Source organism: Lepus europaeus, chromosome 7 (genome assembly GCF_033115175.1).
Source record: "Lepus europaeus isolate LE1 chromosome 7, mLepTim1.pri, whole genome shotgun sequence".
NCBI lineage: Eukaryota > Metazoa > Chordata > Mammalia > Lagomorpha > Leporidae > Lepus > Lepus europaeus.
In genome coordinates, this window is record NC_084833.1 from 110,894,014 (window position 1) to 110,920,701 (window position 26,688).

The following is a 26,688-nucleotide window of genomic DNA, read 5'->3' on the forward strand; positions in this document are numbered from 1 at the left end:
TTTGTGCTGGTTGCCCACCCAAAGACCATTGGCCAGTTTTTTCCACCTCTTTTTTTTAGATTTATTTATTTGTTTGAAAGAGTTACACAGAGAGAAGGAGAAGCAGAGAGAGAGAGAGAGAGAGAAAGGCCTTCCATCTGCTGGTTCACTCCCCAGATGGCTGCAACGGCCAGAGCTGTGCCGATCTGAAGCCAGGAGCCAGGAGCTTCCTCCAGGTCTCCCAAGCGGATGCAGGGGCCCAAGAACTTGGGCCATCTATGCTTTCCCAGGCCATAACAGAGAGCTGGATAGGAAGTGGAGTAGCCAGGACTAGAACCAACACCAATATGGGATGCCCACACTGCAAGCAGCAGCTTTACTCGCTACGCCACAGGCCTCTCTTCCATCTTTTGAATGAAACTCTGATTTTGTTCTAGGATCCTCCCGCACACTCTCTTGTCATGTGCTTCAGAGGAAGTGGGCCTCATCCCCAGCCAAAAATAAATCATGACTGGTCTGAACCAGTCACAGCGACCCCATTCCCCATGCTGTAGTTGGTTTACACAAAGGCACCAAACACAGCACTGGCCAGCAAAACACGAGTGGATGTTCCCAGCGGGCTTCTGGAAAACATTTTCTTAATGAAACAAAGGGACACTCAGAGTGAAAACATCCTCCTCCTTCCCCCAAAATGTTGTTGTAACTGCAGATGATGCCTAGAACCTCCCTCACCCAGGGATCCTCGCTACAGGGGTGAGGATACCTCAGAAAAGAGAGCAAACTTGAGACCCTGATGCTGAATATTTCAGAACTCTGTGTTTACCGGGATAAAGACCTCCTGTTATAATTTAAGCCAAGCAAATTGAGTTTTCAATTACCATTGACTCCCAAATGGAGCAACTTTTAAACTCCAAGGCAGCTATGTGATGGAAAAGTACTGTTCTAGGTAACGTAATTCAGGAAACAGAGATATAGAGGAATTCTGTCTTACAAATGAAGGAAGAGGAGCGCACAGATGTGAAATGAGTATCAAAGACACAACTGGGGTGGGCACTGGCCAAGTGGTTCAGATGCCCACCAGGATACCCATATCCCACATCAGAGTACCTGGATTCAGTAACAGGCTCCTGACTCCAGTTTCTTGCTAATGAAGACCCTGGGAGGCAGCAGATGATGGCTCAGGTAGCTGTGTCTCTGCCACCCATGTGGGATACATCGGAATTGAGTTCCTGGCTCCTGGCTTTGGCCCCGTCCAGCCACGGCTGTTGCAGCACGTGGGGAGTAAACCAGCAGATGAGAGCAAGCTCCTGCTCCACCCCTAAAACCCAACATTCATCTTTCTGCCTCTCTTCCACTCCACAAAACAAAGACCACACAACTGATTAGCAAAATAGTTGAGATTAGAACCTTGATCCATTGGGTCTTAAAGAGTCCAAAGCAGGGTTCTGCTCTTTGCTCACATGTCGTATAAACCCCGGGGGCATTTCCTGCTCAATTTCTTACCCTCTTCAAGAAAAGCCAAAGAACAACAGAGGAGTCTCCACTTAATGACTTCCTACTGCTATCTTTTGGAAACAAAGCCAAAAGCAGGCTTATATTACTCTCTCAAATGACTCCAAAAAGCCCAAGCAAAGACGCGCTGGCTCTAAGTATCAGCTACGCCATCCGTCATTAGGGGAAAAGAAGAAGAGAGACGAGATGACGCTACTCAGCAGTCCGAGCAGCTGGCCAGTGGCATGGACCCCGCCCGGGAAGAAGCCAGTTTGAACGGCAGGTTGGTACTGAGTCCACTAGCTCAACCCGACAGCATAATCTCCCGTTACTTCCCTCGGTTGAAGTCACGGCAATTTGCTGTATTTATAGTGGGGTTTTGATCTAGATGAAATGTAGTTCTATTTTTATTATGTGGCACTATCTAAGAGAAGCCTTCCACCTTCCTGTAATGTATTCATGAGCAAATGTGTCACCATGGAACGTTACTCTAGACCTGTTGGAATGTTATTTTTTTTTCCTACCTTTTCTGTTTTATGTCTTGTTTTCAGATAGATGCAAAACAAAACCAAGGCAGCAAATGTTTCTTATATTCACTCCAAATGCATCATGGCTTACGAAAAAGATATCTTGCCTCTAGGAAGGCTGAGCATACTAGGAACGCTCTTATTAACATTTAAAAAGAGAAAATAGGGTAGCCTAGTGGTTACCTGTATCTCACATCAAAATACCAGCTCCCCATCAGTGCAGCCCTGGGAGGCAGCAATGATGGCTCAGTATTTGGGTTCCTGCTGCCCACATGGGAGACCTGGATTGAGTTCCGTGCTCCTGGCTCCAGTCCCAGCCTCACCCCGGCTGTTGTAGGCATTTAAGGAGTGAACTAGTAGATATGAGCTGTCTGTCTCTCTTTCTGTCTCTGCTGCTCAAGTAAATAGATACAATTTTAAAGTGAGAGAGAGAAAATAATTCTGCCAGTGGGGAGGCCAAGGCAACTTCGGCTGGCTGACAAGGTCACAGCAGAAGGTCTGTCTCAGCAAGGCGTGAGAAGGACAGCTGCGGTCCTCTTGGTGGTTTTAGGTTTGTTGGCAACTACACTCTGCATAAGGAAGCCGGAGCTTCCTGGTGGTCCCGCTAATGATTGCTGTATTCCTGATATTAGAAAAGTATGTTTAGTCTCATTATCCCCAAAATGTCCTTTGCTTTGTAGAATTCTAAGCAAGCAGAATGTTAGTGTAGGAGAAAGGGTTAATGTTTTATGCAAGGTTGAGCTGTTTGTGGGAAAGAATTAAAAGCAAACAGGCTCCCTGGCATATACTTCCCACTAGAATAAAGACAAATGTTATTAAAGCTTTAATTCAATATATGCTTCAAATACAACAATGTATCAAAACTGTAGAATAGATCTAAGTGAACCTTTAAATAAGTACAATAAAGAAATCAAAGAATTACAGAAAAAACTGCAAAGAGGGGATACATTTTTAAAAGGGCCTGCTTCGAACTTGGGGCTTCTAGTAAAGATTAGATTAGGAAGGTAATATTCTAGCTTGTGTAGCCAACTTCTGCATAGCTCAACAACACACCAGGCCTTGGCTTGTTTCAGCAGCCCATTATCTCGCACCTGTCTGTGATAGTAACCCATGCTCTGAATATGCCCTTGAAAATCAAAGAAATCGTAATTAGAAAAAAATGGCCAACAGACTTGTTACTGTAAGAAGAAAGAATCATTATGTGACATGATAAAAATAAAGTCTGGTGCTCGAGAGCCAGAGCCATGCCACCAGCATTGCTGTGAGTGTCTCTCATTTCTTGGAGCGCCAACACCTCTCACACCTTGGGGCCCCTGGACCGGCTGGAGCTGGTCTCCGGCATGCCAGATCTTTTTCAGCTCCATGAAATGACAGGTCACACTTTTTAATTGACAAGACAATTCTGAATTAGCCCTTTATCTGTGAAACAAAAAAATAGATTTCTTTAAGAAAAGTAAACTGTCCCTTTAGAAAACACTGGGAAATCCATAGCTGCAGGGAGAGTCGCAAATCTGTTATCAAGACCAAATTCTCAAATCGAGTTACCCTCTTTTGCTGGAGACAAACACAAAACAGATAAGTAAATATGCTGTTGCAGTAAGGGAATGCTCTTCCTTTTTGCGTGCTCCTAATTGCAGAATAACTTTTGGTATCCTCAGTTTCCTGATCTGTAAAATGGGGGTGGCAACCCCCACCTCTCAGGATTAGCATGAAAATTAAATGAGATAAGATGATGCATGGGCCCAGTGCTATGGCAACCCAGGTAAAGCTGACACCTGCGTTGTGGGCATCCCATATGGGCACTGGTCAAGTCCTGGCTGTTCCACTTCTGATCCAGAGTTCTGCTACAGCCTGGGAAAGCACTAGAAGATGGCCCAAGTCCTTGGGCCCCTGCTCCCATGTGGGAGACCAGAAGAAGCTCCAGGCTCCTGGTTTCAGATCGGCACAGCCTCTCTGTAACTCTTTCAAATAAATAAAATAAATCTTTTTTTAAAAAAAAAAGGAATAGACAACTGATACATGACACACAATTCTATTTTTTAAATTTATTTTTTACTTACTTGAGAGGTAGGGTTACAGGTAGAGAGCAGAAGAGACAGAGAGAGAGGTCTTCTATCCACTGGTTCACTCTCCAAAATGGCCACAATGGCCAGAGATGGACTGATCCTAAGCCAGGAGCTAGGATCTTCTTCCAGGTCTCCCATGCAGGTGCAGGGGCCTAAGCTCTTAGGCATCTACTGCTTTCCCAGGCCTTAGCAGAGAGGTGGATGGGAAGAGGAACAGCCAGGACATGAGCCAGTGTCCATATGGGATGCTAGCACTGCAGGTGGAGCCTTAGCCTTACTACACCACAGTGCCAGGCTGCGTGACAGACAATTCAGCATGAACTTTGAACGTGCTAAGCAAAACACACACACACACGATTCCATTTATATGAAATGTTCAGGATAGGTAACCCCACAGAGACAGAGAGTAGATTAGTGGGGGAATGAGGAGTGATTGCTTATGGATCCACTGTTACCTTGAAGGAGATAGTAGTGATGGCTGCACAAGTCTGTAAATACACAAAGGGACTTCACAGTTCACAGAAAAGGGAATTAAAAGATAAAAATTAAGAATACAAACTACTGGGGCCAGTGGTGTGGTGAAGTGGGTTAAGAATACAAACTATTGGCTGGCGCCATGGCTCTTCAAAAAAAAAAAAAAAAGAAAGAAAGAAAGAAAAGAAAAATAGTTTGTATTCTTTTATTTATTTATTTATTTATTTATTTATTTATTTGACAGGTAGTTATAGGCAGTGAGAGAGAGACAGAGAAAGGTCTTCCTTCCATTGGTTCACTCTCCAAGTGGCTGCTACAGCCGGCACTGTGCCGATCTGAAGCCAGGAGCCAGGGGCTTCCTCCCGGTTTCCCATGCGGGTGCAGGGGCCCAAGCACTTAGGCCATCCTCCACTGCCTTCCCGGGCCATAGAAGAGAGCTGGACTGGAAGAGGAGCAACCAGGACTAGAACCCGGTGCCCACATGGAATGCCGGTGCTGCAGGCAGAGGATTAGCCGGCCCAAAATTATTCTTCAACATAAGCTCCATCAAGTTCAAGATGTTGTTGTAAGTAACGTCACCAGTCATTTAATCTATCCCTAAAGAACTGGAGATCAGGGAACTGAACTGTCAATGAACTCTGCTTTACTGAATCAACTGAAGAAAAATGAATGCCCTCTAAGAATATTTTTTTAAAGGTTTATTTATTTGAAAGTCAGGGTTACAGAGAGAGAGGGAGACACATACGTGCACACACACACACACGCACATATACACAAAGATCCTCCACTGCTGATTCATTCCTCAAATGACTGAAACAGTTGGGGCTGGGCCAGGCCGAAGCCAGTATCCTAGAACTCCATCCAGGTCTCCCACCTGGGTTATAGGAGTCCAAGTACTTAGATCACCTTCCACTTCTTTACCATGAGCATTAGCAGGGAGCTGAATCAGAAGTGGAGCAGGGGCTGGCGCTATGGTGTAGCAGGTAAAGCCACCACCTGCAGTGCGGGCATCCCATATTGGTGTTGGTTCTAGTCCTGGCTGCTCCACTTCCGATCCAGCTCTCTGCTATGGCCTGGGAAAGCAGTAGAAGATGGCCCAAGTGCTTGGGCCCCTGCACCCACGTGGGAGACCTAGAAGAAGCTCCTGGTTCCTGGCTTCAGATTGGCATGGTGGCCAGTTGGGGAGTGAACCAGCAGATGGAAGACCTCTCTCTTCTGTCTCTCCTTCTTTCTCTGTGTAACTCTTTCAAAGAAATGAATAATTCTTTGAAAAAAATATTTTTAAAATAAAGAGACAAAAAGAAGTGAGAAGGAGCCAAATAATGTCTGTAAGGTGGATGCCTAATGATTTCCCATCAAAACTTGCAAAATCACCCTTGTCTGGGGAGAAGATCAAACAGGAACGTTTTCATGGTGGAGGACTTTCTGGTCAAGCTTTCCTGGGAATTTTCCTGCTAAAGCTTAGCGAACTTCCTCCAGACACTCCCCTCCTAAGCAGACATTATCATACTTGAGCCCTTCACTCAGTCAACAACCAAAATCTCAAAGAACCGGTACCGCGACCTTTGCTGTTAACCAGTCCTCTTCTGTCTTAACTGCACCACTTCCAGGGCTTTGTAGTCACCGCTTTGATAGTGCTTTGTCTTCTGGGATCAGAGTGCAAAGAGACCTGTAGATTTGCATCACAATTCTTGCAGAAAATGCTTCAGAATCTTTATCCACTTGTTTAAAGCTGATCTGGACACAACTGTTTGGGCTCCTATTTTCCTAACTTCAAATTTTTCTTTAAAAAAAAAAATATTTATCTTATTTGAAAGACAGAGTTACAGAGAGAGGTCGAGACAGAGAGAGTCTTCCATCCACTGGTTCACTCCCCAGATGGCCGAAACGGCCAGAGCTGCGCTGATCCGAAGCCAGGAGCCAGGAGCTTCTTCGGAGTCTCCCACATGGGTGCAGGCGCCCAAGGACTTGAGCCATCCTCTACTGCTTTCCCAGGCCATAGCAGAGAGCTGGATCGAAAGAGGAGCAGCCGGGACTAGAACCAGTGCCCATATGGGATGCCGGGGCTTCAGGCCAGGGCTTTAACCCACTGTGCCACAGCACCAGTCCCTTAACTTTAAATTTTTCAATCAGCGTTCCGTATGCTGAACCAGCTGAGATATTTGAGGTACTGGCTATTTCTGCTGTTACGCATCAGCTCTCTTCAATCAAAGCATCAACAAGATAATTCTTTCCTCACACATTGGAGTGGACGCCCTGCTGCAGCAGGCCTCATCTCCAATGTCATCCGGACACTTCCTAAGTCCATTTGGAAACCACTGAATTCTTTCGGGTATCGGCCCCAGAACCTTCCCCTAGAACATCCGTGGTTTCATCCTCGTGCCCAAGCTTCGCCATAAATTTGACGTCTGTTCTTGCCTCACTTTTAGGAGCTGTTTTCACACTGATGCCTTAACCTCTTCAGTGGCTCAAAGGAGATCCTGTTCAGATGTGTTATAACAGCCTAGCATGAGTTTATTTTGGCACAAAAATATTTTAAAAGCCACCAATAGATTTTGCACAATATGCATTTTCCATTAAGGTTTGGAAGATTTTTTTATACTAAAAAACTACTGAACTGGATAGTTTAAAAGATTGAATTGTAGGGTAAATGAATTCTACTTCAAACACTGTTATTTTTAAAACTATGTTGTGGGGTTTATTTGGATCCTGATTCAAAACAATCAAGTATAGAAAAGATTTAGACAACCTGTAAAAACTGAACACTCAATTGTAAATGATATTAAGGGTTATTGCTAATTTTGTTTTACAGGTGATAATGGCACTGTGGCTATTTTAAAATGATTTCTTAAAGATATGTCCTTAAATTCTTACAGATTAAACAATGTAATAGCTGGGAGTTTCTTGTAAATAATTTTTCAATAGTTTGGTGGGGGTGGTGAATCATCTGTATAGAACTAAGACTGTTGTGTGACTGTTGTCACACATGCGACTTATTGAAGCTTTGTTGATAACTGTTTCAGTTGGGTGGGGCCAATGTCCTCATTCTTTACTTTTTCTTCAATTTCCACAATTAAAATGTTTTTAAATTGTTTTTAACAATTAAAAACAGGGGTAGGCATTTAGCACGACAGTTAAGATGATGCTTGGGACACCTGCATCCCGTATCGGAGGGCCTGGGTTTGAGTCTTGGCTGATCCACTTAGGATTCCAGCTTCTTGCTAATGACCACCCTGGGAGGCAGCAGGGGATGGCTCAGGTATCTGGGTCTCTGTCACTCACATGGAAAATCCAGGGCCGGCGCCGTGGCTCAATAGGCTAATCCTCCACCTGTGGCGCCGGCACACCAGGTTCTAGTTCTGGTCAGGGCGCTGGATTCTGTCCCGGTCGCTCCTCTTCCTGTCCAGCTCTCTGTTGTGGCCCAGGAGTGCAGTGGAGGATGGCCCAGGTCCTTGGGCCCTGCACCCTCATGGGAGACCAGGAGAGGCACCTGGCTCCTGGCTTTGGATCAGCGCGGTGCGCCGACCGCAGTGGGCAGTGAACCAAAGGAAAAAGGAAGACCTTTCTCTCTGTCTCTCTCTCTCTCTCACTGTCCACTCTGCCTGTCAAAAAAATAAAAGAAAATTCAGATGGAGTCTGGTGCTCCTAGCTTTGGCCTGGCCCAACTCTCATTATTGCAGGCATTTGTGAAATGAACCAACAGATGGAAGATCTCTCGATCTCTCTCTCTCTCTCTCTCTCTGAAACTCTGCCTATCAAATAAGTAAAATAAATATTAAAAGCAAATAAATTAAAACTTAAAAATACAAATAGAAGATAAATTTATTTTGGTGCCAAAAATTTTGAAATTAAAACATACCAGGGAGCTTGAAAAAGCTCATGGAAAACACATATGATGAGAAAGTCATGCAAGGATTCCAAGCTTTTGCACAAAAATAAGTTTATCTTTTAATTCTATTTTCCACAAACCTTTGAAAGTATGTTCATATATTCAATGGGATTTCAATCCACCAAAAATTCTCAATGCTGAGTTATTCTGAACAATTTTTTGTGATTGAGAGTTTATCCCTTAAGATTTTAAGCATCTTATGGGGCAGGCATTGTGGTGCAGCGGGTTAAAGCTCTGTCCTGAAGCGCCAGCATCCCATGTGGGCTCCGGTTCTAGTCCCGGCTGCTCCTCTTCTAACCCAGCTCTCTGCTATGGCCTGGGAAAGCTGTAGAAGATGGCTCAAGTCCTTGGGCCCCTGCACCCATGTGGGAGACCTGGAGGAAGCTCCTGGCTTCAGATCGGTGCAGCTCCGGCCATTGTGACCATCTGGGGAGTGAACCAGCAGATCGGAGACCTCTCTCTATCTCTGCCTTTGCCTCTCTCTAACTTTGCCTTTCAAATAAATAAAATAAATCTTTAAAAAAAATATTTTAAGCATTTTAGTATTTTGGATAAATGTGTTTTTAAAAGATATATTTATTTACTTAAAAGGCAAAGTTAGAGAGAGGCAGGAGGAGAGAGGAAGAGAGAGAGTGAGGGAGGTCTTCCATCCACTGGTTCACTCCCCAGATGGCCGCAACAGGCAGAGCTGCACCGATCCGAAGCCAGGAGCCAGGAGCTTCTTCCACATCTCCCACATGGTGCAGGGGCCCAAGGACTTGGGCCATCATCTACTGCTTTCCCAGGCCACAGCAGAGAGCTGGAATGCAAACTGGCACCCAAAATGAGATGATGGCAATGCAGGTGGCACCTTTACCCACGTCACCACAGCATTGGCCCTTGGATAAATATCTTTTAAAAATGCTACATACTTTTACCCTTCTAGTCAGTATTCAGCAAATTGATTTACCCTAAGTTTTAAAAAAATTAATCATTATGAAAATCAGAATTTGTGCTCGCTCTAATGTGTGATTGTCACATGGAATAATAAGTGTAAGGTGCTTATTCCCTGCACCAAATGATCTCAGGTTACATCGTCTGCTTGTGTAACTCTTCTTGTGAGATTTCTGTCTCTACACTCGCTGGCATTGCCCTTCCTCTGTCCTCAGAGTGCCCCAGCAAACCATTCTAATTATTGCTTCTAATTCAACGTATGTATAAAGGAACAATACAACTTGTTTCAGTGATGTAAGGAATGGTCACACTTCCTGGCTACCTGGGACAAGTTCTGTTTATAGCTGTTATCCTGACATAATGTATGAATAGCATCATTTATTTTTTTAGTTCTTGCCTGGATTTAAGTAACAAATTATCTGATCATCCTAGCCGTATACCAAGTTAGAGAGTATCCCTAACAAAGAACACGATGGCCACTCTTACCAGTTCTGTTGAAGGGCCTACAGGACTATACCTACGTGTTCTCCATTCGGATGCTAAAATGTAAAGATATTGTAACTTTTTTTCAACATCTATTGAGCATCTATTAGATGTCATGCACAATGCTATTTTCTGCAAGTTTAAGAGTATAGTAAGGAGATGACCAAAAAATGCAAGTAATTTGTTTCTTTCAGTTTTATGTATTCATTTGAAAGGTTGCGTGACGTACAGGGAGGGACAGAGAGAGGGAAAGAGCAAGATCTTCCATCCATTGGTTCACTATCAAGTAACCATAATAGCCAGACCCAGGCCAGGTGCAAGAAAGAGCCAGGAACTCCACCCTGGTCTCCCATGTGGGTGGCAGGAGCCCAGGTACTTGGGTCGTCTTCTGCTGCCTTCTCAGGTGCATTAGCAGGAAGCTGGATCAGAAGCTGAGCAGCTGAGATGCAAACCAGCCCTCTGATATGGATAAATAGGTCACAAGGCACAGCTTAACATGCTGCACCACAACACTGGCTCCCCATGCAGGTAATTTCAATGCAGCGTTGTACAATATGTACTCTTGACTGTGTCGGGACCACAGAAGTACTATCAGCCTAACACAGGCTTTGTCAACCTCAGCATTGTGAACCATTTTCTGTTGCCATGGAGGCTGTGCTAGGCACTGTAGGGTGACTACCAGTAGCCCTGGCCTCTGATCACTAGGTGCCAGGAGCACTCCCCAGGTTGTGACCATGTAAAGTGTCTTGAGATGCTGTCAAATGTCCCCTTAAGAACAGACACTGTCCAGGTTGAGAATTATCCTAGCCCCAGAACCACAGAGACACTGTTTGGGGTGGGAGGTGGTATCTTTAAATTCCGCCTGGGGAAATGACGCTGAGCGAGGCGTCTGAACAGGTGTCTAGACCAGGAGGTGAAAGGGGCGGAGGGAAGGACTCGGCTGACAGAGCTTGAGGAGCAGCGGGGAGAGGGAAACAGGGCGCGCGCATGAATGGAATGTGGAGGAAAAGGAGTAAACTTCGGTTCAGAGCACTAGTCTATGTATTTTAATCATCTGACTTGTTTTTCTCATTCTTCTCTGTGTTTTGGTTAGTTCAGGTTCAGGCTGACAGCTGAATTCCGAACAGATAATATATGCAAAAGCACTCTGCAACCCCTGGGAAGTGCTATTCATATGGAAATGAACAATATTATTATCACAACAGCCGATGAAAACAATGCACTTTATGGCTTTATTTTGTTTGCATGCACTCTGTAATCCTCACGAATTGTGAGGCCAGCCTTACTGTGCTGCCTGTTAGCTGCTGTCTCTGGGCTTCAGACACTTTGTAAGGGTGGAGCAATCTGTCTCCTTTGCCATCCGGCCCCTTGTTAAACTCTTGCCACCAGGGGGCAGCAGCAAGCAACCACAAACGGGAGAAAGGAAAAGGGATTCTTTTGCCATTCTTGGCCTCCGAGTCCTCCCAGGGTTACCTCGGAGTGTTGCTTCAGCCCAGCAGCTCAGTTTGTTCCAGGAGCAGCAGTTGATTCTAGTTTTCCCTATATTCCCAGAACCAGTTTCATCGGGACCTTTTCAGGGACACGAACACGCGCTAGCTTGGGTTCTTGTCCTGGGAGGCCTGGATCCCCGCTCCGGGGGCCTCTCCTCTAAGCTTCCGTTTGTGACTCCAGGTTCATCTCCGTGTTCCACCAGCTATGGAGTGGAAGCTGTTTCCCGTAGTTACTATGTCCCCGATACTGCTGTTTGCTTTTCCACTTTTCAGTTAGTAAGCATTCATGTCAAGTGATTTCCATCAAAATAACTGGTGCCCCTACCCCCTACCCACTCCCCCTTGGCACTGTGGCTTAGCAAGCAAAGCCGCCGCCTGCAGTGCTGGAATCCCATATAGGCACCGATTCGAGTCCTGGCTGCTCCACTTCCTATCCAGCTCTCTGCTATGGCCTGGGAAAGCAGTGGAAGATGGCCCAAGTCCTTGGGCCCCTGCACCCACATGGGAGACCCGGAAGAAGCTCCTGGCTCCTGGCTTTGGATTGGTACAGCTCTGGCCATTGCAGCCAACTAAGGAGTGAACCAGCAGATGGAAGACCTCTCTCTCTCTCTCTCTCTCTCTCTCTCTCTCTCTACCTCTCCTTCCCTCCTCTCTGTGTAACTCTTTCAAGTAAATAAATAAATCTTTTTAAAAAAATAATTGGTATGGTTTCTGCCCCATTTCGGACCCCAACTGCTTCTTGTATTGGTTATTTCAGCCTTTAGTCATTCCCAACAAGCATCATCAGGACAGGACAGGACAGCCACTACAGGGGAGGGAGGAGCAGTAGCAAACAGCCGCTGCTTCAGTCAACCCCTGAATCATATAGGGAGCGCTAAGTATCAGAAAAGCAAACTAAAATCCCTTCCAGACAATACAGAAGGCACTTGAAGAGTCTGCAGAACCACAGCGTCATTCCCACTGACCAGCGAGTGAGAAGGTGGCTGAGAGGGGATGACCGGACACTGAGTCTTACATGCTCTGGAAGCTACCAAGAGGGATGCATGCTCGTGCCTGGGGTTGCTTTGCACATCAGAGGTTGCTCTCCTGATCGCCTGACTCCGGGCGGAATGACACAGTGCTCCCGGTGACCTTGCTGTTACTTCTTCAACAAACATCAAGGTTCCATCCTGCGCTTGTAAGGCAAGATCCTGGCTGTGGGGCCAGTGTTGTGGCACAGCAGCTGAGGCTGTGGCCTACCACGCCGGCATCCCATATTGGAACGCTGGTAATGCACCTGGGATAGCAGCAGAGGATGGCACAAGTCCTTGGGCCCCTGCACCCACGCAGGAGACCTGGATGGAACTTCTGGCTCCTGGCTTCAGCTTGGCTCAGCCCTTGCTGTCGCAGTCATTTGGGGGAGTGAACCAGCAGATAGAAAGTTCTCTCTCTCTCTCTCTCTCTCTCTCTGCCTTTCAAACAAACAAATCTTTTTTTTTTTAATAAAAAAGATATCTGCTGTCAAAAAATCTTTTAACTCTAACAGAAAGCAGAAGCAAATGGTCAAACTGGGTCTAAGTACATTTTCCAATTCCCCATGTTTCCTGTCATTAACGAGCCAACTGGTACTGAAGCATCCTTGCTTCTTAAAGTCAGTTACTCAAATCTACTTGGGGTTTTAACGGGATTTTATGCTATTTTAATGTGAACATAATTCCCAACACTTCCTTCTTTCACTCCTCCTTAAAATCTTTTTTGATAGTGAAATAGTCTACACATACCTAAATGTGCAGCTTAACGAAGTGTTATAAAAATAAACATCTACGTAACCACTACTGGGGTTGGGAAATACTGTCCCCAAAGCGCCCTTCTCCATAACCCTCGCTCTGCAGCCACAGCTGACCACAATCTCAGCCTCACGGGCATCACTACTTAGTTTTCTCCATGAAGCACGCATGCATAAGCAGTTTAGGTTAGCTTGTCTGCAATTTTCACATACAAAATCAAACCCTAGCTGCTTTCTCCTGAATTTTTGTTGTGGTAGCTCAATACACCGTGCTTGTCAGATGCCCCACCTTGCTGTAGGTAACTGTTCCTTTCATCTGCACTGCCGTCTAGCAATGTCGCCATATGGAATGCAGTGTAGTGAACCATCTATTGTTGATGGGATTTCGATTATTTACAGTTCGGATGCACAGGAGCACACACTTCTTCCGGTGAAATGCCCGAGAGAGATTACCGAATCCTGAAGTACACGTATCGAATACAAAGACAAATTATTTTCCAGATTGGTGGCACCAGTTCACATCCCCTCCCTGCCTTGCAGGTTCGCGCCCTTGGGGTTCGCTCCCCGCCTGGCCCTCTAACCTGGCACCAGCACACTTCTGGCGCCTGGCTGGTGAGCGTGGTGTTCACTGTGGCTTTAACTTGCCCTCTTCTGAGTATTAACGAATTAAGCACCTTTTCAATAAACCACAAATATTTACGGGCCACTTGATTTTTTTTTTCTTTTTTGGTGAAATATGTGTTCCAGTCATTCACCGGCTCATGGTTGGATTTTGTTTTTTTTTTAAACCGGAGTTCTTGGTATCCTAGCAGCTTTATGTACCGCAGCCCGCCTCTCCTTCCCTTCGGCTTCCCATGTCCGGGTCAGGGTGTGCGCGCGGCGGCCCCTCGGCGGGGCCAGGCCTCCGCGCCAGCGACAGCAGGTGCAGTTGGGCGCGCGGCGGCCCGCCCTCCCCGCCTGGGCGCCGCGGGCCCGAGGGGCGCGGCCGGCTGTGTTGGCCGCCGTCTCCAGGCAGCGCCGGGGCGGGCTGGCCGCGGAGAGCGCCGGCGGGAGCCCGAGGAGGATGCGGGGCCGCCGGGAAGCGCCGCGCAGGTGACGGGCGGTGGCCTCCCGGCGCCGGGGTGGGCGGCGCGCCCGGGGGAGGAGAGGGGGAGGACCGGGAATCCGCCCAAGCAAACGGGGTCGGGACGGGAGGACTCTGAGGAGCCAGCCTGGGGACGCGGCGGGGCCGGGGGCCACGACCCCGAGGGGCTCCCAGAGCCGGGCCAGGCGAGGCCAGCGCAGGCCACGAGGCTCGCGCGGCAGTCACTTCCTGCACCTGCAGACGCCCCTGGCGGCGTGCCTGGTCCCTGACCAGTGTCCGAGCGGCAGCCCCCTCTGCACCTCTCACCTCGGCAGCGCGGTCAGGCCTCCTGGTCCCCCGGGGAGGGAAGGTCGTAGTCCCAGGGCTGGTGGCCCAGACCCAGGTTCCTCAGGCCAGGCCACTGCCTCCTCCCTGGACGTCCTTGGGAGGTCGCCCTGGGAACTCCCGCACCACGACCGTTTCCCGCTGCGCGGGGCCGGGACGTCACCCCTCAGCCCGCTGGCTGACTTCTCCAGGCTGTCAGTATTTCTTCTTTCATCCCATGCCCTCAAAAAACCAGAGCTCCCCAGGAAACCCAGCCTGTGTGAGATTTCACTTTGCTCTTCTCAAATTCCGTTCATCTGCTAACAAAATTAATACCTCCTACATTGCTTTGTTTATGAATTCCGGGAAACTCTAGCCTTGCCTCATTGAAGGAAAGAGGAGCTGAAGGGGATGAATTATTTTATGAGAGAGCAATTCTAAAATGGACTATGATGGTTATTTTACGCTTGCTCCTCAGGGTCTTAAATAGTGACGGTAACTCTGACAGTAAAACCGGTGTTTATGCAAACTGTGTTAGTTTAAATGTATTAGTGTTTGCTAGATCTGTTGCTTTATGACAATGTCCTAAAAATAAACAGGCAGTCTGCTTCTCAGCAGTAAATAATATGGCAGAGTGCAATATGTGTTTTTAAAATCAGAGATTTAATACAGGAAACCAGTCTGTAAAATTAGGTTTTACTGATGTCCATCTACCAACAGAGAGAACGCGTTGACTTGAAAGATCCCCTTGTGTGCATTTAAATATGAAGGTTAGCTTTTGTCTGCTAGGTTTGTCACGGTGCTTACCCCACCCACCCACCCCAAGGGAGTTGAGCTTCCTTGGGAACGTAAGCAAATTAGCAACAAGGTCAACATCGGGCACAATCCTGAGAAGAGGAATAAGGCCCTGTTATTTAGTTAAAAGTTAGGATTTGCCAAGAGAACAAGAAAGAGCACAAATCTTAGAGTAATCTCCAGTAGTAACGGTTTCTGTTACCTGGGGGGAGGGGGAGACATAAAGGCAGTGAGATAGAAGATAAACCAAAATAGAAACACTAGGTAGAGATGAAAGGAGGCACAATCCAAAAACATCAATCCTGTATGCACTCCAGGCCCCCTTTCCCTCGAGTGCTTCAGGGGTCATTATAACAGCCCTTTGAAACAGGGAGGGGCGCTGCGAATCACACTCAACAAGGTGGCAGAGAATCCAGCTAACTCTCAGCTGTTGCTCGGGCGATCTCCAACCCTCCCCGCTTTCCCCAGATCAGCCTCAGGTTTGTGGACATCCAGCCTCTGCTTTCTTTGAATTGCTCAGTAGCACAATTCACAAGGCCACCACATCTTTTGTTGAACAGCTTGAATCGTTATTCTGTTGTTGTTGTTTTAAATACCGAGCTGAGGTTGGTCTCCACGTCACATCCACCTAAATCACATGTGTCTAGCAACCTGGGTGTTTCAAAAAGTCTTTTGCAAAAGATGTGGTCAGCTGAAACAGGTCTAGGAACAAAACAACTCACCAGTTCACAGCTCCACTTTGAGAAACCACTCTTCTTTCTCTTGTCTTTGCTTTCCAAAAGGTAGACCCTGCACCTGTTTTCCTGTACCCATGAATACTACTGAACAGAGTGTATTTTTATTGCCCTGGGCATTTGAAATAAGGCTTTCAAGGTACTTTTGTGCTTAAAACATATGGCTTGGTCCAAGCTTGTTGGTAACAAGCCCTGGGAAGCTAGAAGCAGCCATTTCAGGCTGTTGATGAGTTCTACACCTACTATATTGCTGCAGGTAGAAAAGCAATAGTTTTTCCAGTGTACCTTCCTCATAAACACAAAAGGGTGCAGAAAAAAAAAAAAGCCTACAGATAACAGATTCTCTTGACTCACTGACCTTTTAGATTAACATTGCCATTAAGGAGACTCCAGTAATCCCAGACTAACAAAAATACATTTTGTTTTTAGGTAATGCTTTTGTGAACCACAACTTTAAGTCAACCAGCTGTTCCTCTCAACAAGAGTATCCCCTGTTAATTCTTTCACTTTGCATGATGAGTCAGAGAAAGCTAATTCCCAAGTCCTCTCTTCGGTCTCCTGTCCCTCATCCCAAGTTGAACTTCCCGTCCTCAGACCCACCTGTGAAGAAAGAAGACCTACACCTTTCCAAAGACTCCTTGGAATCTGACTCAGAAAGCCTCGCTCAAGAGATGCACTCCCTTTCTGAACGGGAGTACCAAGTCCGGGACAACGACATGGAGCCTGACAGTTTAGAGGGAAGCCCTGGACCGGACAGCCTGAGTGAGACCCAGGAGGAAGCAAGCAGAAGAGCAGCCGAGGCGGCCGGGGAGGAGGACGGCCGTGCCTGGGACAGTGTTGTGAAGGACAGGTAATGAACTGGCTCGTGCAGGGTGGTACATCCGTACTGGGACCATTGCAGCTGAGAGAGAGGTGGCAGCCTGTGGTAGGCAGGTCTCCAGTGGCAAAGGACAGCTTGTTGCCTTTTTTGTTGTTGTTGTTGCTTTCTTTACATTTTTTAAAAAATGCAATGGTTATCATCAAGGGCCTTTGCATCGCCTATACTCCTTATATCCGTATTTCAAGGTCCCTCCTCTGCCATGACCTCACCTTGGAGAAGGTCCAGAACGCGTGTGTGTGTGCAGTCTGGTGGCCTTGATTTGGTCCAGGCACTACTGTTTGGTGATGATTTGGAATAAGTCACCCATCTCAGGATGCTCCCTCTGTCACATGTCTCACGGCCTAGCTGAGGATGTCAATAACGTACAAATAATGAGAGACTCCTGTCTGGCCCCTTGTGTCAGAACTAGTAGAAGTCTACCTCCCCGGCCTTGTGTGATCAAAGAGGCTGGTGTTGTGGCATACTGGGTAAGCTACCACCTGCAACACTGTGTCCTGTACGAGTGCTGGTTCGAGTCCCAGCTGTTCCACTTCCGATCCAGCTCCCTAATGCACCTGGGAAGCCAGCAGAAGATGCCCCAAGTGCTTAGGGCCCTGCCACCCACTTGGGAGACCCAGATGGAGTTCTGGGCTCTTGGCTTTGACCTGGCCCAGACCCAGCCATTGTTGCCACTTGGGAAGTAAACCAGGTGGAAGACCTCTCTGTCTCTCCCTCTCTCTCTCTGCTTTTCAAATAAATAAGTCAATTTTTTTTTTGGACAGGCAGAGTGGACAGTGAGAGAGAGAGACAGAGAGAAAGGTCTTCCTTTGCCGTTGGTTCACCCTCCAATGGCCGCTGCGGCTGGCGCATCTCGCTGATCTGAAGCCAGGAGCCAGGTGCTTCTCCTGGTCTCCCATGGGGTGCAGGGACCCAAGGACTTGGGCCATCCTCCACTGCCTTCCCGGGCCATAGCAGAGAGCTGGCCTGGAAGAGGGGCAACCGGGACAGGATCGGTGCCCCGACTGGGACTAGAACCCGGTGTGCCGGCGCCGCTAGGTGGAGGATTAGCCTGTTGAGCCACGGCGCCAGCCATAAGTCAATCTTTTTTAAAAAGGTTTAATCTAACAATCAGTGTGTATGGTAACTTTGAGTGGCCAAGAAATGTCAGGAAATATAAAATAATGTGGTAATATCACTGAATTTTTATGCTCAAATTTAAATTAATTTATTTTTAAATTGTATTTAAGTTTCATATATTTCATATATACATATTTACGAGCATAGTGGGACTTCCCCTCCCTCCCACCCACATTCCAGCCCTTCCTTCCTCCCTCTCGGATTCCCAGTCTTAATTTTTGCAATGATCTATTATCAGTATACTTAGTGACATATAGCTCACCCTACTCTAAGTAAAGGGGTTCAGTAAGTAGTATGAAGAAAAAGAAAACAAAACAAAATAAAACAAAGCTAAGCAAAAGATGAATCCTCAGTGGAAGAGACAAGAGCAATAAACAGTCATCCATTCTCAAAATGTCTATTTTGCTCCAATACATTACATTTCAGGTATTCTATTAGTTGCATCGGATCAGGGAAAATATGTGATATGTGTCCTTTTGGGACTGACTTATTTCACTAAGTATAACAGTTTACCGTTGTGATCATCTTGTTACAAAAGACAGGATTTCATTTTTTTTTCACAGTTGAGTAGTACTCCATAGTGTATATATACCATAATTTCTTTATCCAGTCATCAATTGATGGACATCTGGGTTGATTCCATATCTTAGCTATTGTGAATTATGCTACAATGAACATGGGGGTACAGATAACTGTTTCATATGCTGATTTCTTTTGGTTTGGGTAAATTCCCAAGAGTGGGATGGCTAGGTGATATCCCTGTCTTGATGAAGCGCTATATGATGCAATGCAGTACAGAGGTTAAAAGCTATTGATTAGAAGGGGGCTTTCAATGCAGTGGGAAGCAGACTGCTTGGGTTAAATACTAGTTCTACCATTTACCTTGTCCAAACCTAACTAATGTCTCTGTGCCTCAGTTTCCACATCAGTAAAAATGAGACCCTAATAATAATAATAATAATATTAATGGTACCTCATGGTGTTATTGTGAGGCTAAAATAATACATGTTTTAACAGCAACTAGCACAGACCGAGTTTGGAGTCTGATTACAGGGACCTGGAAGACTTGCCCATGGTACTGGAAGATGAATTTACAGATCATTGAGTGTAACCACTCATCCCACAGAGCTCAGCTGACTTGTCCCAGTGTGTGGCCCCCGCGAAGGCCATAAGTGAGAACCTGAGGTGGCGCCCGGTCCTTCGTCTTTTTCTTCCTTCCTTCTGCTCCTTCTTTCTTTCTTGAATCAAATCAAACTCCTGTGTGTCTTCAGGGGCCTGATCAGTGAGGTCACCGGGGTGGTGGGTGCAAGAGCACGCAGGTGGGTTTGAGAGAGCCAGACACCTTCGCCTGGACTGGGTGAGTCAGCCAGGAGGAGAGAAAACAGGCGCAGGGAGAGCAGTGAGATGAGGCGGAGCTTAGCGAAGGCTGTTCTGCAAGCTCGTGCCTTTTGAGTTACGGTGTCATCACGCAGTGGGCAAAGCCACCCCAATGCGGTAATGCCAATGACAAATGCTGGTGATGATATCAGTTCAAAGGTCAGTCTGTGGTTTCATGTAATTCTTTAATCAGCCCTGCAGGCAAGGCGCTGTTGTCTCCATTTTCAGATAAGGAAAATGAGGCTAACCAAGATGAATGTGGTCACCATGCTCTGAAGGGACATTGTTGTTTCAGTATTCTTTAATCATGAAAAAATTTTAACCTATGAAAAAGTACAGTGGAAAGGATGGTAGGGCTCTTATTGCCATATTTGTTGCAGGTATATTTTTTAAACTTATAACATATTACAGAAAAAGTTCCCTTTATTTATTTATTTATTTTTATTTTTATTTTTTGACAGGCAGAGTGGACAGTGAGAGAGAGAGATAGAGAGATAGAGAGAAAGGTCTTCCTTTGCCGTTGGTTCACCCTCCAATGGCCGCCGTGGTAGGCGCGCTGCTGCCGGCGCACTGCGCTGATCCGATGGCAGGAGCCAGGTGCTTCTCCTGGTCTCCCATGGGGTGCAGGGCCCAAGCACTTGGGCCATCCTCCACTGCACTTCCTGGCCACAGCAGAGAGCTGGCCTGGAAGAGGGGCAACAGGGACAGGATCGGTGCCCCGACCGGGACTAGAACCCGGTGTGCCGGCGCCGCAAGGTGGAGGATTAGCCTATTGAGCCGCGGCGCCGGCCTATTTATTATTTTTTTTGACAGGCGGAGTGGATAGTGAGAGAGAGAGACAGAGAGAAAGGTCTTCCTTTGCCGTTGGTTCACCCTCCAATGGCCGCTGCGGCCAGCGCATCTCGCTGATCTGAAGCCAGGAGCCAGGTGCTTCTCCTGGTCTCCCATGTGGGTGCAGGGCCCAAGGACTTGGGCCATCCTCCACTGCCTTCCCGGGCCATAGCAGATAGCTGGCCTGGAAGAAGGGCAACCGGGACAGAATCCGGCGCCCCAACCGGGACTAGAACCTGGTGTGCCGGCGCTGCAAGGCGGAGGATTAGCCTAGTAAGCCACGGCGCCGGCCCCTTTATTTATTTGAAAGTCAGAGTTACACAGAAGGAGAGGCAGAAAGAGACAGAGAGGTCTTCCCTTCCACCGCTAGTTCTCCTCCCAGATGGCCACAATGGCCAGAGCTGTGCCTATCTGAAGCCAGGAGCCAGGAGCCTCTTCCGGGTCTCCCACATGGGTGCAGTGGCCCAAAATCTTGGGCCATTTTCTACTACTTTCCCAAGCCATAGCACTCATGTGGATGTGCCTCTCCTTACCAATCTTTTGTTCATTTCTGTAGTGGGTAATCTGTAAGTAGTGAGTATGAGCGTGTGTGTATAGATTCATTAATTATACAACCACTAATATGTGTAGGAGAACCCTGCTTTGTTCAGGTAGAGGATTTTTTTTTTTTTTTGACATTTTACTACTATATTTTTAAATTAAGACAGATGGTCTTAGTTCATTCATTTTTAAAAATGTTATTGATTTGAGAGTGAGAGCGACAGCAAGAGAGAGGAGAGAGAGAGAAGCAGAGAAGGAGAGAGAGCGCTTCCATCTGCTGATTTAGTCCTATAAATCCCCTCTGCAGTCTGAGAGCCGAGAACGAATCCAGGTCTCCCTCGTGGTTGCCAGGAACCCAATGACTTGAGCCATCACTGCTGCCTCCCAGGGTCTGCATTAGCAGGAAGCTGGAGTCAGGAGCCGGAGCTGGGTATTGAACCCGGGTGCTCTGATATCAGACATGGACGACTTAGCTGCCAGGGCAAACGTGTGGCCCCATTTTTAATTACTGTGTAAGTTCCGTTATATGTACAGTTTATCCACTTTCCTATTGATAGCATTTAGGTTGTTTGCAGTTTTTGTTACTCAGCAGGTGCTCAGTGCACATCCTGTGTGTCCCTCCAGGCATGTGCCAAAGTTTCTGTAGGACACATGTATTCACAGGTGAATGTCTTCAACTTTGCCCACCTCGCCTGCAAGTTCCCAATCCGCACAATCCCCCAGTCTCTTTAATTTTTGACATTCTGACAGGTTATAAAATCCTATCACTTTATAAATTTGCTTTTCTCTGATGACTTGTGAGCTTGAGTATCTTTGCTTAAAAGATCTATATATTTGAAAGGCAGAGCAACATTGAGAGAGCGAGAGATACAGAGAAATCTTCTGTCCACTGATTCACTCCCCAAGTGGCTGCAATAGCCAGGGCTGAGCCAGGGCAAATCCAGGAGCCAGGAACTCTCTCCTGGCCTCCCACATGGGCGGCAGGGATCCAAGTACCTGGGCCAGCTTCCGCTGGGCAGGAAGCTGGATTGGAAGCAGAGCAGCCAGGACTTGAACTGGTGTTCTGATACGGGATGCAGACGTTGTAAGCAGTGGCTTAATCCACTGCTCTAGAGCACTGGTTCCTTTAATATAATTTTGCATGTTTTTAGCCAGAGATCAAGTCAGATATACTCTTTGGTATCTGGTCATTTTCATTTAATAAAATATCATCAGTATCTTGGGTATCTTTCTTTATTTGTATTTATAGATGTACCTCATGCTGCATAATAGTCCATGATACATTTATTCATTTGCTAGCAGATGGACATTGGGATGTCCCAATTGTGTTTTTTTTTTTAAGATTTATTTATTTATTTGAAAGGCAGAGTTACAGAGAGAGAGAGAGAGGTCTTCCACACACTGGTTCACTACAGCAATGACTGGAGCTGCACCTATCCGCAGCCAGGAGTCAGGAGCTTCTTTCTGGTCTCCTACACAATTGCAGGGGCCCAAGGACTTGCGCCATCTTCTACTGCTTTCCCAGGCCATAGCAGAGAGCTGGATCGGAAGTAGAGCAGCCGGGACTTGAACCTGTGCCCATATGGGATACCAGCACTGCAGGCGGCGGCTTTACCCACTATGCCACAGTGCCACCTTCCCGATTTGTGGTTTTTTTGTAACACTTTAATTGAAATTTTTTATCTATATAGTTTATATATGTATGTGTGTGTAGTATATATACATATATATGTATATATATATATGTAGGTACTAAAATTTTGTGAAAAAATAAAGTATGAACTTATTTTGGTGCAAAGACAATATTTGGTGCAAATTTTTTCATAATATATGGAAAATGTTTACTATGGAAAAAACTATACATTGATTTCAAAACTTATTTTACACCCAAATAAACTCATATTTTTAATTCCATTTTTCCACAAGCTTATTGAATTTCTCTTGTATGTGAAAGAATTGACAGAGCTTGGTGGCAGATCAGATATGAGAAGTAAAGGGAGAAGAAAAGCCACAGGTTGCTTTAAGGATTTCATCACAGTAGCTGGAAATTTTAGAATGCTTATGGTGGGCTAGACATTTTGCCTGTACTATCATTTAATCCTTATGACGTCTCAGGTAGGCAGTTATTGTGACGATCCCATTTTAAGGGTGCGAATGAAGTAGAGGGTTTATGTTCCACCCATTCCCTGTGTCTAGTGAGCGGTGTTGCGAAAGCTCAGGTGTCTGAATTGCTGCTGTCACCATGTTTTTATCCTGGCTCTCCTCTGAACGCTGTGTAGTCTCCTGGGCAGTCAGTGGCAGTAGTTCTTATTTACAGAAATGGCGGCATTGGAAGGAGAGACCTCTAGCAATAGCAGGGTGTTCTCGAGGTGAAGAATTTAAGGCAGGGATCCACTAGGTGGCCTCATTTCTTCCTTTTGTCCAGCACTGAGGGACCTGACTTTAACCCCTGCTCCTCACCAAAGGACAACTTAAATACTGTTTAATATATTTCAAAGTAAACAGTGATGCCCACACAAATCAAAATGGGAGTTTTGAAGAACTAAGGCTGTTGTCTTCCGATGCAGAGGCCCTTCAGTATTGCTGTCTCCCCCGGGTGGATTCGCCTTGGAAGCATTTAATGACTGCCAACCCCGGGATTAGAGTGGGTGACAACCCCATTTAATTGTTTGGCTGCACAGTGCATTGATCAACCAGAGGCCCACTTCCCTGCTACAAAAGAAAACAGGACTGAAGCCTTTAGCCAAAGAATGCCTCAAGAATATGATTTGGGTGAGTGTGTAGTTCCTGATTTCTCTGCCCTGCCTCACTTGAGTCTCGGAAACCTTTCCCGGGTGCATTAGTGCTTGGATCTGAGTATCTCAGGAGGCACGAAATTTACAGATGAATTGATCTCAGCTTCTCAATACGACATTCAAGTAGGCTTTCAATTCTGCAAGGTAGAAAGCATTCTGGGAATTGTAGTTCAAAATAATTAGTCAAAGCCTTGCCTTAAAACCAAGGAGAAATCTCTTTCTTCTTGCTTTTATAAGCAATAATTGTGAAAGCTGCCCGGCAGATCACTTAGCCCTACTCGTGTGTTTTGATGTTACTAGAACCTCCTCAAAGCAATTACTCCCTTGTATCTACCAAAGTCAAGCCATGGTTCAATGTTTATGGATTAGAGAAAACCTTTTACTTAATAGAAATTGGAGCCGTATTGACTGTAGTGAATGAGTCGTGAGTGGAGAGAGGAGCTTCATGTGATAATCCTTAAACCCCACTCCAGAACAAGCCTTGTGACACTCGGTGCGCACAAAGAGATCAATGTAATTCCTAGAGCATCAGAAATAACCTCTTCAGTCCTGGAGCCTTCTGCAACCTTGCATATTAAGGAAGAAAAAGCAGCAACAGAATACTTCATACATGTGTTTAATAAGGTCTTCTTTAGCAGAATACTTACATAATTAACTACAATTTCCTTATAAGAGCCTCTTAGATGGGTATGATTTTCCCAGTTTTGCAGAGAAGGGACCAAGGCTGTGAAGTCTGTGGAGGTGTACAGACTCACTGAGTGGCACAACCAGAAATTTACCTGAACTCTCCCAACTCAAAAGCATGAGCTGGGGCCTGCGCCGTGGTGCAGTGGGTTAAAGCCCCGGCCTGCAGCGCCGGCATCCCATATGGGCACCGGTTCGCGTACCGGCTGCTCTTCTTCTGATGCAGCTCTCTGCTATGGCCTGGGAAAGCAGTAGAAGATGGCCCAAATCCTTGCACCCCTGCACCTGCGTGGGAGACCTGGAAGAAACTCATGGCTCCTGGCTTTGGATCAGCTCAGCTCTGGCTGTTGCAGTCATTTGGGGAGTGAACCAGTGGAGTGGAAGACCTCTCTCTCTGGCTCTACCTCTCTCTGTAACTCGGTCTTTCAAATAAATAAAATAATTCTTAAAAATAATAAAAAAAAAAGCATGAGTCCCTAGGGCCGGCATTGTGGCACAGCAGGGTGAGCTGCCACCTGAAATGCTGGCGCCCATGTTGGAGTGCCAGTTTGAGTCCCAGCTGCACCATTTCTGATCCAACAGGTGATGGCCCAAGCACATGGGTCCCTGCAACCCACATGGTAGATACAGATGGAGTTTGTGGCTCTTGGCTTTGACCTGGCCCATCCCTGGCTGTTGTAGGCATTTAGGGGAGTGAACCATGGAATGAAAGAGCTCTCTCTCTCTCCTTCTTTCTCTCTTTCTCTCTCTCTCTATCTCAGTCTTTCTCTGTCACCCTGCCTTTTGAATGAATGAATGAATAAATAAATGAACTTTTTTTTATAAAGCCTGAGCCTCTAGTAATAAATATCAAGATAGGTCATCAAAGACTGATCTGATGAAAGATCCCAGTTCATTGTGTAGTGAAAGGTAAGATACCACAGTTTCAATATGGAGGGGCCGGCACTGTGGCGTAGTGGGTAAAGCTGCTGCCTGCAGCGTCAGCATCCCCTATGGGCACAGGTTTGAGTTCCAAATGCTCCACTTTCTTTCTTTTTTTTTTTTTATTTTTTGACAGGCAGAGTGGACAGTGAGAGAGAGAGAGAGACAGAGAGAAAGGTCTTCCTTTGCCGTTGGTTCACCCCCCAATGGCCGCTGCAGCCGGCACACCATGCTGATCCGAAGCCAGGAGCCAGGTGCTTCTCCTGGTCTCCCATGCGGGTGCAGGGCCCAAGGACTTGGGCCATCCTCCACTACACTCCCGGGCCACAGCAGAGAGCTGCAAGAGGAGCGACTGGGACAGAATCCGGCGCCCCGACTGGGACTAGAACCGGTGTGTCGGCGCCACAGGCGGAGGATTAGCCTAGTGAGCTGCGGCGCCAGCCCAAATGCTCCACTTTCTATCCAGCTCTCTGCTGTGGCCTGGGAAAGCAGTAGAAAATGGCCCAAGTCCTTGGGTCCCTGCACCCGCATAGGAGACTCGGAAAAAGCTCATGGCTCCCGGCCTAAGATGGGCACAACTCTGGCCATTGCAGCCATCTGGGGAGTGAACCAGCAGACGGAAGACCTCTCTCTCTCTCTCTCTCTCTCTCTCTGCCTCTGCCTCTGCCTCTGCCTCTCTGTAACTCTGCCTTTCAAATAAATAAATAAATCTTTTTAAAAATATGGAGTAAACCGAAGCTAGAGTAAATATGCATATAAAATTATAAGTTTTAGGAAAATCATAAAAATTTGAAAGACTGCCGTATCCTTGGATTTCACTTCGGGCGGTGAGGTCATAATAAGCCTCATTCTTCAGCACCGCTCCTGGGAAACAGGTGCTTTCCTTTCTTATCACCTGGAAACACAGCCTCCACAAAGCAGTAAGCAGCTGCGTTAGAAAGTAATGGGAGGGAGATGGGAACAATGAGGGATTAACAGTTCAGTTGAATATTCAGAATTATCCGGAAGTTAAAAAGGAACTCAGTAATAGCACTCTGCATTTGCATTTTTTATTGTTGTGATTTATCATGTTTCCCTCCAATGCTTTCATGGGTTGTTTCTGATTGATACAACGCTCAGGTGAGTGGTGGCTTCCAGGGCCTGAAGGATGTTTCACAGACCCTAAACAGAGACATCCTGAGCAGAGACAGACTCAGGGAGGCCAAGGCTCAGGATTTTCATGTCCCCCCAGATTTCCAAGTCTGTTCTTATAGAATACATTGGAAATATTTAAGCTGAGGTTAGGCTACAGTCTCTTAAAGGTATAGTAGCAATGTTTTCGCATTGGTGGGGAGAGTAAACAAGGCTTATAAGGCTGGTTCTAATACTCTGAGATTATTGAGAACATTGTAAGAGCTTCCAGGGTCAACGTTTGCTCCTGTTGCTTTCTAGAACGTCATCCTTGTTGCTACATGTTGTCTTGGAGTAGATCGGTTTTCACTGTGAGTCCACTGGTTGGCCAGTCTCCTCAAATACGTCCCACTACATCCGC

The 26,688-nt window shown here is 46.5% G+C and overlaps 1 protein-coding gene across 3 annotated transcripts in view; it reads left to right on the top strand.

Moving 5' to 3' along the window:
• The first annotated feature begins 16,528 nt into the window (after positions 1-16,528).
• Positions 16,529-26,688, top strand: part of JHY (junctional cadherin complex regulator) — a 69,711-nt gene continuing 59,551 nt past the window's right edge. For all 3 annotated transcript variants that reach the window (XM_062198404.1, XM_062198405.1, XM_062198406.1), the window contains exon 1: positions 16,529-16,863. In XM_062198404.1, coding sequence (XP_062054388.1) covers positions 16,529-16,863 — 335 coding nt within the window. The remainder of the gene's footprint in view (positions 16,864-26,688) is intronic.